The sequence below is a fragment of the Taudactylus pleione genome, unplaced genomic scaffold, assembly GCF_031769625.1.
Source record: "Taudactylus pleione unplaced genomic scaffold, aTauple2 ptg000333l, whole genome shotgun sequence".
Classification (NCBI taxonomy): Eukaryota; Metazoa; Chordata; class Amphibia; order Anura; family Myobatrachidae; genus Taudactylus; species Taudactylus pleione.
This window is the reverse complement of record NW_028284734.1, coordinates 6,980,227-6,993,592: the sequence shown is the minus strand read 5'-3', so window position 1 is coordinate 6,993,592 and position 13,366 is coordinate 6,980,227. Positions and strand designations below refer to the sequence as shown.

The following is a 13,366-nucleotide window of genomic DNA, read 5'->3' as shown; positions in this document are numbered from 1 at the left end:
TGTCTTGCAGATAATTAGATTCACAACCACTTGGTGAGTTACTGTAAGAGTGTGTATGCACACAAGATCATGTTTTATAGCAGAAAAACTGGTCTCATCAGCTGATCTGGCTTTATGGAAGTCCCAAGCTAGGTACACACTTGTACAATCATGCTTGAGATCTAATTATTCTTACAGTTAAGCTAGGTACACTTACCAGTGATTGCAAATACGCGCTATAGCGAGTATTTTACTCTGGATTGTAGAGAGGGGACTCTTTTAAAAAGTGGCTGGGTACCTGAGGACGCGCTATGCTGTGGACAAACTCTGACAGGCTGTCAGGGATTGGCCGCAGCACATCGCATCCCCAGGGACGCGGCACACCCGCCCTGCAGATAAAAAAACCAGCGCTGTCATGCAAATAGACGCCTGCCGCAAGCCAAATGGTGCTCGCACATCAGCAGCCAACCGGCATCTGCCAGTCTGCGAGCTCCGATTGACCCGCAGCCGGCGCCAGGCTAGAATGACGATGGTGCTATCTTGAAGGGGTGCTCTTTCATGATTTGCTGCCTGGACTCCCGGAAGCTCCGACGTAGGAACCGGAGAGATGGTTAGTGACAGTGGGAAGCCGCAGCGGCGTCCTATGGGATCGCATCAGCCTATGGGAGAGCCTGCAGGATGGGGGATGGAGGGGAAACAGACTGCCAGGTCTTCAGCTTCTTCAGTGTGCATAGTGGAGACCTGTAATAGACATAGGCAGGTCATTCTGGGACTTGCAGTTCCATAATAATGACAGGGTAAACACGTTTGACATATATATTTACATACTGTATATCTACAGATGTAATGATAACCTCCAGCCAGCTATACAAGGTCTGCTTTCTTTGAAATTGAGGTGTGGTCACTGCTGTCCTCTCCCTAACCATGCTGCCTGCACCTCCTGTGGCGTGATGCATTATACTGCCAGTTACAGGAAAGTAATGTTTACAGGAGATTCCGCTTATTGGCAAATATAAGGGACTAATATTTGACCAGTCATTTACCAGGTCGTTAGGTAGTGTGGCCAGTGCTGCATAGTAGCCCTTTCTTCCCTGGCTGCAAACTTGTCCTGTCCGTCTGTCACAGCAGTGGGAGCCAATGGTGGGACTCACACCCTGGCATGATGGAGATGGGAAAGGTCATAGCGGATTTTCATATAGACTAGTATTACACACTCTGCATATGATGTGTCACTCAAGCCTTAATCCCAGACTTCTGTAATACTTAAATGTGCCTGCGCTGCAGGGCTCTCATCTGCAGGTCTGTCCGGTCTCCATTGCGGCAGTGAGAGCCGTTGGCGGTGCATGCTTGTCGATCTCAGAATATCAGGATATTTCGTGGCTGATTATAATTCTCTCTGCCTTTACTCTGAGCTCTACCTGAACTGCTACCTGCCCATGGAACTGTCCCAACTACTGCCTGCCCTCACCCCCCATAATATGTGATGGGACCCAGAAACCGTGAAATAAAACCCAGATTTTCTTTTTTTTTTCTTTTTAAGTGAACGGTCCCCAGGACCCACAATTTTTTATTTTTATTTGCTCAGCGCGAACACTGCTTATATCGGAAGTCCCTGTTCAAAGTACCGATTCATGTGTACACACCTTTATAATCTAACTTGTGATCCAGGAAATTCCTCTGTCTAAAGTATCTGCTGAAAAGACACATAAGTGACACTGCTGCAGGAGGAGTATAGGCAGAAGCATCGGACAGGCCAGTCGGCAGTGCGATATTATACCATTGAATAGGCTGAAAATTAAACCGCACATAAAATCTGATCTTTCAATGTTTTCTACCTAGAAAACATGATGGAAGATGCGTACACATTCTAAAGATATCGCATAAATGGGTCAGGAATCTAAAGAATGGCCCGGCAATTGTATAGGTGTATATCCAGCTTTAGACTTATGAGTGAAAGTCCAGAAGAACATGCAGATTTATGCGTACTATTACAATCTACCATTCCATCTGTGATCATCATCTTTCAACCATCTTCTAAAAAGTGACTGCAGGAGCAGCAGCAGAAGTATTGGACAGAATGATTGGTAGTGCTTCCAGGTTTGTCCGACATTGTACCATCACATCTGATGAATAATAAAACCAGATGTTCCGATGCAATCTGATTTCTTCTGATAAAAAAACATTATCATAGATGCGTACACTCTCAAGAGATCTCATGAACCTGTTGGTAATCGGAAGATCTGTCAGATGATTGTATAGGTGTGTTTTCAGTAGATTTTAAGACATGAGGATTGTGGATTGCAAGGTAGATTGTAATAGTATGTATGCATGAATGTGCATGTTAAGGTGGCCTTTAAATCATAAGTGTAATTGTAAGAACAGTTGCATCTCCGGTATGATTGTAAAAGTTTGTACCTAGCTTTAGGTTTGTTGCAAAATATTTTAAATACAAAAGTACAGTCACATTTTTAATCTTATATACAAACTTTTATTACAGCAAAGTTGCAGGGCTGCTGAACCCAGTATTGGAATGTGTTCACTAAGGGGAGGTTTGCCCCCTAGTGGTTTAATTTCGTAATGCTTTGTACAATTAAATCTTGCACACATTATCACTTTCCAATGCTCATGCTCTCCTTTGAATGAGATTAGATCTGTTGGTTGTGAGAAAAAAAAAAAGTCTGCAGCAATTTTGATGCTTTAATCAATATTGTATCTCAAATTTCATGGACACTTGGAAAAACAAACAAAATTTGAACATAAACCACTAAAAATAATGCTGTGACTGAAACCTATATAAAAATATATATTGTCACAACCTTTGTGGATTGAATTGATTCTTATTTGTCAAAACTGCTTTTATGTTAATAAAATACACATTTGGAAAAAAAAAAAAAATATATATATATATACAGTGTGTGTGTATGTATGTATGTATATATATATATATGTGTGTGTGTGTGTGTGTGTGTATATATATATATATATATATATATATATATATATATATATTATATATATTCATCTATTATGAGGAACTAAGTAACTAGTGTTTACCATTAAATAAAATGTCATCCATGTTCTCTCTTCCTCCTCTGCAAAAGTTTCCTTGTTAGGTGGTGGGGGGTAGGCATCTGTCTAAACAAGATAAACAGACTGACAGGTAGGAGATGTATTGTGCCAGTGTTTTGGTTGATACACGTACAGGGCCAGACACAGTTGTAACGAAGCAGGTGGAGTTGCGGCAGTCTGTAGTAGAATAGGAGGATGATACACAGAAGTTACCGACACATTATTACAGGCTTGCAAGCACTGATTCACCTTAGCTTACTATGGATGGTACAGGTGTGTAATACAAACAGGAAAGAACTATAGATTCATAGGAAGGAATGGGTATGTAATACTGGCTGTCGGGATGCCTCCTGCCAAAATACCAGCAGCGGCATCCCAATGGTTGGTATCCCGACAGGGGCTGGGTAAGCATACTTACCCTTCTCCCCCTAACCCTCCCTTTCTTGTAGCCTAACCCACCCCATTAGTGCCTAAACCTAAGTCTCCCCCCTTCGTGCCTAAACCCAGGGCCGCCATCAGGACCCGGTCCTACTGCCACTGAACAGCCTGCAGCCCGAACTAACCCCTTGAACAGAAGAAAAGGGGCCCAGCCACCGGCGCTGCTGCTACCAGCCGCCGTCCCAGTCCCCATAAATGGAGGAGGCAGCGGGCCTGCTCAGGCCGCTCCTCCACCAACCTACATGACAGACACCTGCCGGCCCCCTATGGTCAATAAAGTTTGCTGCTTTTGAAGTCTGTGCACGTGACGTCATGATGCCGCGCCGCTGGAGAGACAGCGTGAGGTCGGAGGAGCCGCAGATCGAGAGGAGCTGGAGCAGCATCTGCAGTGCTGGGGAAGAAGCAGAGAAGAAGCCGAAGCCGCCTTCAAGGAAACAAGGTAAGTGTGACAAAGCTGTGCACAGCGGGCAGAGACTGCATCTAATAACCGGGGAAGGGGGGAGTGAAGTGGTAAAAAAAACCCGTCAGGGACTGGATTTAATAAACCGGGGGAGGGGGGGGGGGGGCAGGGTGGTGGTAGTGGAGTGTTGGAAAAAAAAAAACAGCTGGGCAGACACTGGATCTAATAACCAGGGGAGGGGGAAGGCAGTCAGTCCCGGGCCCCACCGCCATGCCAAACCATCCCCCTTTAGTGCCTAACCCTAGGCCCCCCCAAATAATGAAACCTAACCCCACTATGCTGCCTAGACCTCAAACTTCCTACCCCGCGGCTACCACTAATGGTGCCCCGTACTTACCTCGTTTGGACTGCCGTCCTTCTGGAATCCAGCATCGGGATTAAGATGGGCGTCTGTATTTCGACGCCTATCTTATGTCCCGTGTTGAACTTTCATTGTCTGGATTAAGACCGGAGGCATGCCGTCCGCCAGTCTGATAACTACATCCCCATAGGAGGGAGGGTAGGTCAAATGGAGAAAAGGCTAGGGAGAGAGAATTTCTTCTGTAGCCAACTCCCAACCAAAGGGATCCCAGGCACCATGTGTAATAGAAGTGTTGTATAAGGTATTTCTTGCGGGACAGTCTCTTCCATACATGTTGTGAATGGAGACTGTACATTTACTTTAAACTTGTAAATGTGAAGTCTAAAAGGAAGTTCCAGTGATTCTTTGGGATGAGGTTTTCAAAACTCTTGTTTGAGCCTTGACTCCATCCCAGTTTTGAGCTACTTTTGGGGTACATCTGCTATAAAGGAGCCTATGCGATTACACCTCCACTGTCACAGAAGGGTCATTGGAGGCAACATTTTATACAATTAGTAACTACAAGGTACCATCTGTAATGTATCTGGTAGGAGAAAATCCTTTCATTAAAGTGCTAGTAGAACTTTTGTCAGTGATTCTCTGATTTATCACCCATGCTTCCTCATCCTGAGACTGGCCAAGATGGTTTCTTTTCCATGTGTCTTCATGTTTCATTTGAGTGGTTGATTCTGCATCTATCAATAGGTTTTATAATATTGAGGAAACACTTGATGCTATTAGCTAGAATTGATACTTATGGGATGTTTTTGTGATTCTAGTGCATTCGTGTTCTCTGTGTCTTGCTAATCTGTTCTACTTTGTGCTCTAATTTTAAGGTTACAAACTGTTTGCCAACACTGTATTTAGGCAAGACTTCAACATAAGGTTCCAAAACTTGTATATGCCTACTACTTCACTGAGAGAGAAAAAGATTAACACCTTGCAAATACACATAATTTTAGAGGATTATTTAATGTTTTGTAGTGGCTGTTTCCTTCCAGTTGACATGTTTAATTTTGACAAGTCATTAACGGCAAGTTATGCGCATGAATGATAGATGCGATTTATGCTCTTTGGAATCTGTCATTACTGTGTTTCCATTGACTGTCTAACTTGTACTTTTTAGAAATTCCAAGATATTGAGGAGACTCATCTCATTCGTGTGAAAGAGATCATAGGCTGCTTTTCTCATTCTGTCAGTGAGGTCCACATACAGATAGGCCAGGTAAGTTTTATTAGAGTAAACACAGTATCTCTCATGATTGCAACTGTCCTCTACTTGCTGTTGTTTTTATGGTGTGTTAGTACTTAATAGTTGCAATACCATGTGCCCTGATGACCTTTGATCGTTTATACTCTTTCTAAACTTTAAATATTATGAACCAAATTTGCCATACTTTGTAGGGTACTAATGTATACTCAGTGGCCACTTTATTAGTTATACTGTTCTAGCACTGGTTAGGAACCACTCCTTGACCCCAGAACAGCCTTCGTGACATGGATTCAATAAGGTGCTAGAAACATTACCTTAAGATTCTGCCTCATACTAACGTGACAGCATCACACAATTGCTGAAGATTTGTCAACTGCACGTTCAAACCTCCCACTCCACCATATCCTAAAGATGCTGTATTGGACTGCGATCAGGACACTGTGAAGGCTATTGCAGTACACTGGGCTCATTGACATGTTCAGGAAACAGACTTGAGATGACGTTGCATTCTGACATTAGAGCATTACCCTATTGGAAGTACCCATTTTAGGATGTTAGGACCAGTACTCTGGTGAGCTGTGGCATTTTAAACATTGCTCAATTGGTATATATTTGTGCCAAGAAAACATTCTCCACACCATTACACCACTGCATCAAACAGCCTGAACCATTCAAACAAGATAGGATGGATAGGTGAATTCAAGTTTACACCAAAATCAGAGCCTACTATCTACAAGTCGCAGCAAAATTTGAGAAACTGCAAACCTGGCAACGAATTCCCAATATTCAAATGTCCAGATTTGGTAAGACTGTGCCCACTGTAGCCACAATCTCCTGTTCTTAGCTGACAGGAGTGGAACTCTGTATGGGTTTCTAATTCTGTAGCCCATCCACTTACAAGTTTGACTTGCTGCATATTCAGAGGGATTGTAGTCGGCATCCCGGCATGTGGAATGCCGACTGTCTAAATACCAGCGCCAAAATCCTGACAGGTTGGGATCCCGGCACCAGTATCCCGACCATCTGCATTTCGAAGGTAAGTATCGGGGTGTTAGAGGGAGGTTAGGGTGCGGGGTTAGGCACTAGGGGGAGTGTTAGGATTAACGTGCGGGGAGGGGGAGGTTAGGTTTAGGCATTGGGGAGGTGATGTTAGGCTTAGGGGGAGGGGAGGGGGAGGTTAGGCTTAGGCACTACGGGGGAGGGTTAGAGTAGGGGTTAGGAAAACACTTACTGTTTGTTCCTGTGGGTGTTGTGATTCTCGCTGTCGGAATGTTGCTGGCGGTTTTCACACCAGTGGAATCCCAACAGCCAGGATTTCATATCCAACTCATTCAGAAACTTCACTGCATACCACTGTTGTAATGAATGATTATTTGACTGACTCACTTTCATGTCATCTTGACCCTGTCTGACCTTTCTTCTCTGGCCTCTCATTAACAAGATGATATGCCCATAGAATTACCACTAACTGGATGTTTTTTGTTTTATTCGTCATTCTGTGTAAACTCTAGGAAATGTTGGCCATTAAAAAAACCTCAGGAGATCAGCAATTTCAAAAATACTCTGTCCACCTCCTCAGACACAATCAATGATTTCCTGGTCAAAGTTACTTAGATCTAATTTCTTCTCCATTCTGTTTTTTGGTGAAACCTCTTTACCATGGCTGAATTCTTTTGTGTGTGTAGTTGATGCCACACTGATTAAATATTTGCATTAACAAGCAGGCGTTCAGATGTTCCTAATAAAGTGGTCAGAGAGTAAGTGTGTTTGTAAAAAGTATGCTATGTGAACTCCCGAATATCACCAATTTAGGTGCTTGTTGAACATCTCATTCCAAGATCTTGGGCAGTAATATCGCATTGTCCCCGTTTTTTGCTGCTCTAACAGCCTCTTCTGGGAAGGCCTTCTAGTAGATTTTGGAAAATGGCTGTGGGGGATTAACATCCATTCAGCAGCAAAATCATTAGAGAGGTCGGGCACTGGCGATGGTCAATAAGGCCTGGCTCGTAGTCAATATGTCAATTCCTACCAATGGTGGTATGATCAGGGTTCTGTGCAGGCCAATCAAGTTTTCCTCACCAAATTCAGCAAATCATTTTTGCTGATCCTTGCTTAGTGGGAAAGTACCCATTGTGCATTACAAATTACCATATACTTTGGTTTTGTAAATGACCCCCCTATTGTGATTCCTCACTCATGCACCGCTTACAGTGAGCAGATGGAAAATTTCTGTATATTCATTCAGAATAGAATAAAATAAGCACATGTGCTGGTGTAACATTTCTCAAATAGTCTTTATTGTGCCTGGTTTCTTTGTGACCCTGACCTAGCTTTTGTCATGACACAGATGCCCTAAAGGGGACGTTTTACTATAGTAGGTTGGTGCCTCCATCTAAAAAAAGAAACAGCTGTCATTTACTTTAGTTATCCAGTAGAGTTTGGGGTCCCATGGGAAGGACATCTACCAGACTACTAGTCTAGGCTTTCAAGTAGCTACAACAGACTGTTCCAGCAAAATTAGTAAGGTGATACCACCCAGCGAGTCCCTGAAAAGAAAAAGGTGCCTTATGTTGAGTCTGCTATAGCAGTGGTGTGCTGTCAGTGGAGTCCCCATGTGCACAGCGTGCTCCACGGAGCCCCCGTTGTGCACGTGGGGACTCCACTGACAGCACCACTGCTATGGCAGACTCAACATAAGGCACCTTTTTCTTTTCAGGGACTCGCTGGGTGGTATCACCTTACTACTTTTGGGCCACTCACTGCGCTGTCTCAGACAACAGTGGGGTGAGAGTGACCTATGCACACCAGTCTCTCCCTGTATCTTTCTTCTTTTGGGATTGGAGCTTCCTGAACCGCTCACCTCATATTCTCTGAGATTAGAACTCAAATATAGGGCAGCAGCATTCAGGATTTCCTCCTTCTCATGCTTTTCTGTTTATTTCTTATATATATGGCACTCTCATTTACTGGACACTGCACCAGGGAGCCTGCGCTCATTTCACCAGACTCCCAGTGAGTTAGGCTGGATAAACAGCAGATGCCAATATCTTTCTTCATACTGCCAGGGTATAGGAGGCAGGTCCGCTCATGCCCCATTAACTACACTTGTATATGGGATACAGCAGCCACTTGCACCATACTATACTGAACAGTATTTTTTCACTATCCTTTTTGGTACTCACCTGATACTAATTACTGTGGTATTTAATTACGTCCTTTACCACACCTTAAATTAATCCAGACTAGTAAAACTACATTGATCCACAATTTGATTCCTACAAGAATATTTTTGCACCTAGTCTGGAAAAATATTTACCTTTTATAGATGCATAAAAAAGATTCTTTGTTGAGATGATTGATATATAAGGAAAAATGCTGTCTTAAATTGGGATCTGAATATTCATTTGCTTGCTTTTTTCCTCCTCAGAAGATTATAGATTACTAACTGTTAATCATCTGCTATTTATTCATATGTGGTTGGATTGTGCTAGTCTTACAGATATTGGAATATTTTTCCCTTATATAAAATATACATATACAAACTTAAAAACTTCACCTTGGCTACAGATGCATCAGAAATAATTAAGGGTGGTTTCCCTTATATTATGTATTGTGGTATTGGTACCTTGGATTATTGAATCTATCTATATAGATCTTGACCACTCCCTGATGTGCTGTTTGATATGATAAAAGTGTTAGCTTTTTTTAATCTAATATTGTGTAATTATTGTATGTATATTATTGTATGGTTATAATTTAAGTTTTTCATTTCCTATGATTCTTTTATGACATAAGATTAAAAGTTAAGTTTTACTATCCAAGGTAGATTATTGTGCCCCAAAAAAGAGAGTACTTTCTTTCCCTTTTCTGAATGCTGTTCTTACTCTAATGGGTGCAGCTCCATAAGGATAATATTATCCCTGATACTACTATCCGCATTTGCATATTTATTTATTTGGAGTAATTCTACCTTCATCTTAATTCATTCAGCACCAGTGCTCAGCGTATCCCCTTATCCCTTCCCTAGTATTGCAAAATAGGTGTATTACAAGAAAATTACTTTCTGAACTTTTTAAGGTTAGAATACACTTCTTAACTATTAAAAGTATACTTAACATATAAAAAAGAAAAGTAAGTTCAAACAAAAGGTTCACTATACAACATTTACACATTGCCAATGTAATATTTATTTATATAATACATTAAGTAAGCATTTAATCATTTTATAGAAGACATCTGGAATTTATTCATAAATAAGTTATTTTTCTAGACACTATAATTTAAAGATAAATAAAAATAAAGAGGGTTAAATATATATTTTTTAGAATCTAAATTCAGAAAGTGTGTTTAAGTTAATTTGAGTTAGTTAACTGCTATTACACTCTGAGCAAGAGTTCAAGCACCTTTAACGGCCAACTGTCTGTATTCAGCTCTCTGTGCGCACAGTTACTATCAGCTGTAATAGACCTGTATGTAAACTTCTTAAGCGTACACTGACTATCTTGTCTCTTACTATTGTGCACAATGACACACACTTACAAAAATATGTCAGCACAATGTAAGTGGCAACCAGAAAACACAGTAATGAGTCTTTCTGTACTGATGTCAATTCATGCGGATGGTTTGCCATGTCATGCAACTCATAGGCAACTAGTGCAGATGCTACAACTGTGTAGGTGAGTGTCCATTGCCCTCTTAAAAGCTTGCTGTGTCATGCCGCTACAGCTATACATTATTGTAAGGAGATTCACTTTGGGGGGTATTCTGTTGTATTATTCCTGGGGGTGCTTCCCAATGGGGACATTATCATGGAAGCAGAAAAAGGGCTGTGCCCGAACTTGCCATAACGTTGGAAACTCATTCTAAAATGTCATTGTATGCTGTTGTATTTGTACTAAGGGGCTAAGGTCAAACCATGAATTACAGTCGTAAACCCTTATTCTTCCTCCAACAAACTTTACAGTTGGTAGTAAACCTTTGAACTGGAAGTATTCTATTGGTATCTGCCCAACCCAGATTTGGCCGTCAGACTGATAGGGGGTGAAGCGTGACTAGTCACTCATATGATGTATTTTCTCTGCTCCAGAGTCCAATGGCGGTGTGCTTTACACCACTGTAGCCAACGTTTGGCATTGTGCGTGGTGATCTGAGGCTTAAGTTCAGCTGCTTGGCCATGGAAACCCAATCCATGAAGTTTTTACAAACCGTTCTTGTGCTAAGTTGCTTCCAGAGGCTTTTTGAAACTCTGTAGAGAATGTTGTAACTGAGAACATATTACTTTTAGCATGGCAGTTCTGTGACAATCAGGTGGCATTCTAGGACACTGCCACTTTAAAATTCACTGATCTTTTCACTACAACCAATATTTCTGCTAATGTTTAACTACGGTGATTGCATGGTTGTACTCTTGATTTTATTTTAGCAATGGTTGGGGCTGATATGACTACACTGATCAGAAAGAGGTTTCCATATACTTTTGTCTATGTAGTGTACTTTAGCTGAAATTACTATTTTTAGTTCTTATACCGGGCATCTTTTATATACGTACAGTGCTTGTCAAAAGTCTGAGCACACCAGTATATTTTAAGGAATTTTCAATTTAACTGCACAGTAACAAAATAAAATCTGTTTTATTTGGGTTTGTTTACAAAATAAACAACTGTTTGAACAATTAGGAAAAATAAATAAATACTTGTATTGACTTTTAGGCAAGTTTATTTAGGTAGTTTTAGGTAGTCTGCTTTCATTGAAGTGACGACCCTTAGCTTTGATAAGCACTTTGCATATCCTTGGCATCCTATTTACAAATTTTTCCAGCTTTTGGAGATCCATTCGACTCCAGCAGCTTTGAAGAGCCTCCCAGAGGCCCTCAGTGGTGGTAGGCATCTGTTTTCGGACTTCCCTGTCTAGTTCTTCCCACAAAAGCTCAATGGGTGAAACATCTGGTGATTGAGGTGGCCATTCCATTTTTGTTATGACTTGAGCGTCTTCTTTCTATTGCAAATAATTAGTACACAACTTGGACGTATGTTTTGGATCGTTATCTTGTTGGAAAATGAAGTTCTGACCCACAAGTCGCCTTCCGGAGGGAATCGCATGACGCACTAATATGTTGTGGTACACCTTTTGATCCATTATTCCATCGATTCTGACTAAGTCACCAACTTGGTTGCCTGCGAAACATCCCCAAACCATCACATTGCCTTCTCCATGCTTAACTGTTGGGGTTACACAGTCTGGGAGAAAGCGCTCATCTGGACGATGATGCACAAAAGCCCGGCAATGCGAGCCAAAAAGTACAAATTTCGATTTGTCGGTCCAAAGCACCCTCTTCCACTGTTCCTCAGTCCAATCCTTATGCTTCTTAGCCTATGCGTACCTTTTTTGCTATGTTTGTAGCACGTAGAAGTGGTTTTCTTACTGCAACCCTACCACTAAGGCCATATTCCTGCAAGCGCCTGGCCACCCTCCCTTCAGCTCTCTCCATATCCGGGGTCCTGACTGAGCCTGTCACTCACACTCACAAGCTCCGCCCCCAGACTACACGAGGAGCTGCTGCTGCTGCTGCCTCATAAAGCCGGGTACTGTGTAAAGTGTTCTAGAATGGCTATTTGATAAGTAGCATTGATTAATGTGTGTATACTGTACTGTATGAATGGTGTGTGTACTGTATATGTACTGTGTGTGTAGTGTGTACTGTGTGTGTATATGTGGTGGTGTGTGTACTGGATGTGTGTAGCATTATTATGTGTATAAGTGTTACTGCCACCATGGGCAATTATTATGTATACTGTATAAGCGGCACCACTACCGTGGGCATTTATTATGCGTATAAGCGGCACGGCTACTGTGGCCATTATTATTGTATACTCATTTTTTCTACTTCAGGGTCCATAGGGTTCCACAGGATACCTTGGGGTATAGGTGTGACGTCAGTCGCTGGGCACCATAGAGTTAAGCTTTTCAGCCTCCCAGGATGCACTAGGGTCCCCCTTCCATACCCCGCCCCCGAGCCAAGGCACCTCAGTTTAGTTTGGTGCCCGGCCGGAGCAGGTGCACCTGTTGGAGTGGGGGCTAGAAGAGCCCCTGAAGCTTTTTCTTCATGCAGCTGTGGCTGCACATCTGGATGTACAGCATGGACAGTCAGTCCTGACGTCCATGCTGTCTTCCCTACACCCCGCCGGTACCAGAACGCCGGTACTGATCTGGGGATTCTGGTGGGCATCTCGGGTCACAGCTAGCGGTGACCCCAGATGTTCCGGACCATGGCCGGATTCAAGGGGGACAGAGGTAAGCAGCGGGGTCCCGCGGTGGGTCCCCGCTGATCACATGGTCCTAAGTCCCCAGGCAGGGGGCTCCCTGGGGACTGGCTGCAGCGTGGAGCCAGGCGACCAACCTGCGCTTCCACTACCCCCTGGGACAGCGGACCGCAGCAGAGTGGTAGCGCTGCGGCGTCCCAGGGGTTAAATGCATGCCAGGGGAGCGCGCCTTCCCTGTCTCACAGCCGGCGCCTCCCCCGCTGCACACAGCCCTCTCTGCACTGTGCTGACTGGCCCTGTGTCAGCGCTCCTCCCCCAGGCCAGCCTCCTCTCTGCTCCTCGGCGGCCATCTTCTCCAATGCATGGTGAGCGCTGCTGGAAGCACTGGACGGAAGCATCGTGGTCTGGGTCCCCCCGCATACCTCTCCTCCGCTGTGGTCAGGTCTGTGTATGCAGCGCTGTGTCCTACCAGGCCCTGTGTCTGTGTAGTTGAGTGATCAGCGCTGTTAGTGTAGGAATTGATTTTCTTTGCATTGTATGTGACTGTGCTAGCGCTGCCTGTAACTTTTCTTCTCTAAACTGTCAGCTTTATTACTGTCCCTGTTCTT

General features: G+C 43.2%; 1 protein-coding gene across 1 annotated transcript in view; it reads left to right on the top strand.

The window, feature by feature from the left end:
* FCHO2 (FCH and mu domain containing endocytic adaptor 2) overlaps window positions 1-13,366 on the top strand; it is a 144,931-nt gene that overhangs the window by 59,558 nt on the left and 72,007 nt on the right. The window contains exon 7 of the mRNA XM_088443761.1: window positions 5,413-5,511. Within this exon, the coding sequence (XP_088299887.1) occupies window positions 5,413-5,511 (99 nt within the window). The remainder of the gene's footprint in view (window positions 1-5,412; window positions 5,512-13,366) is intronic.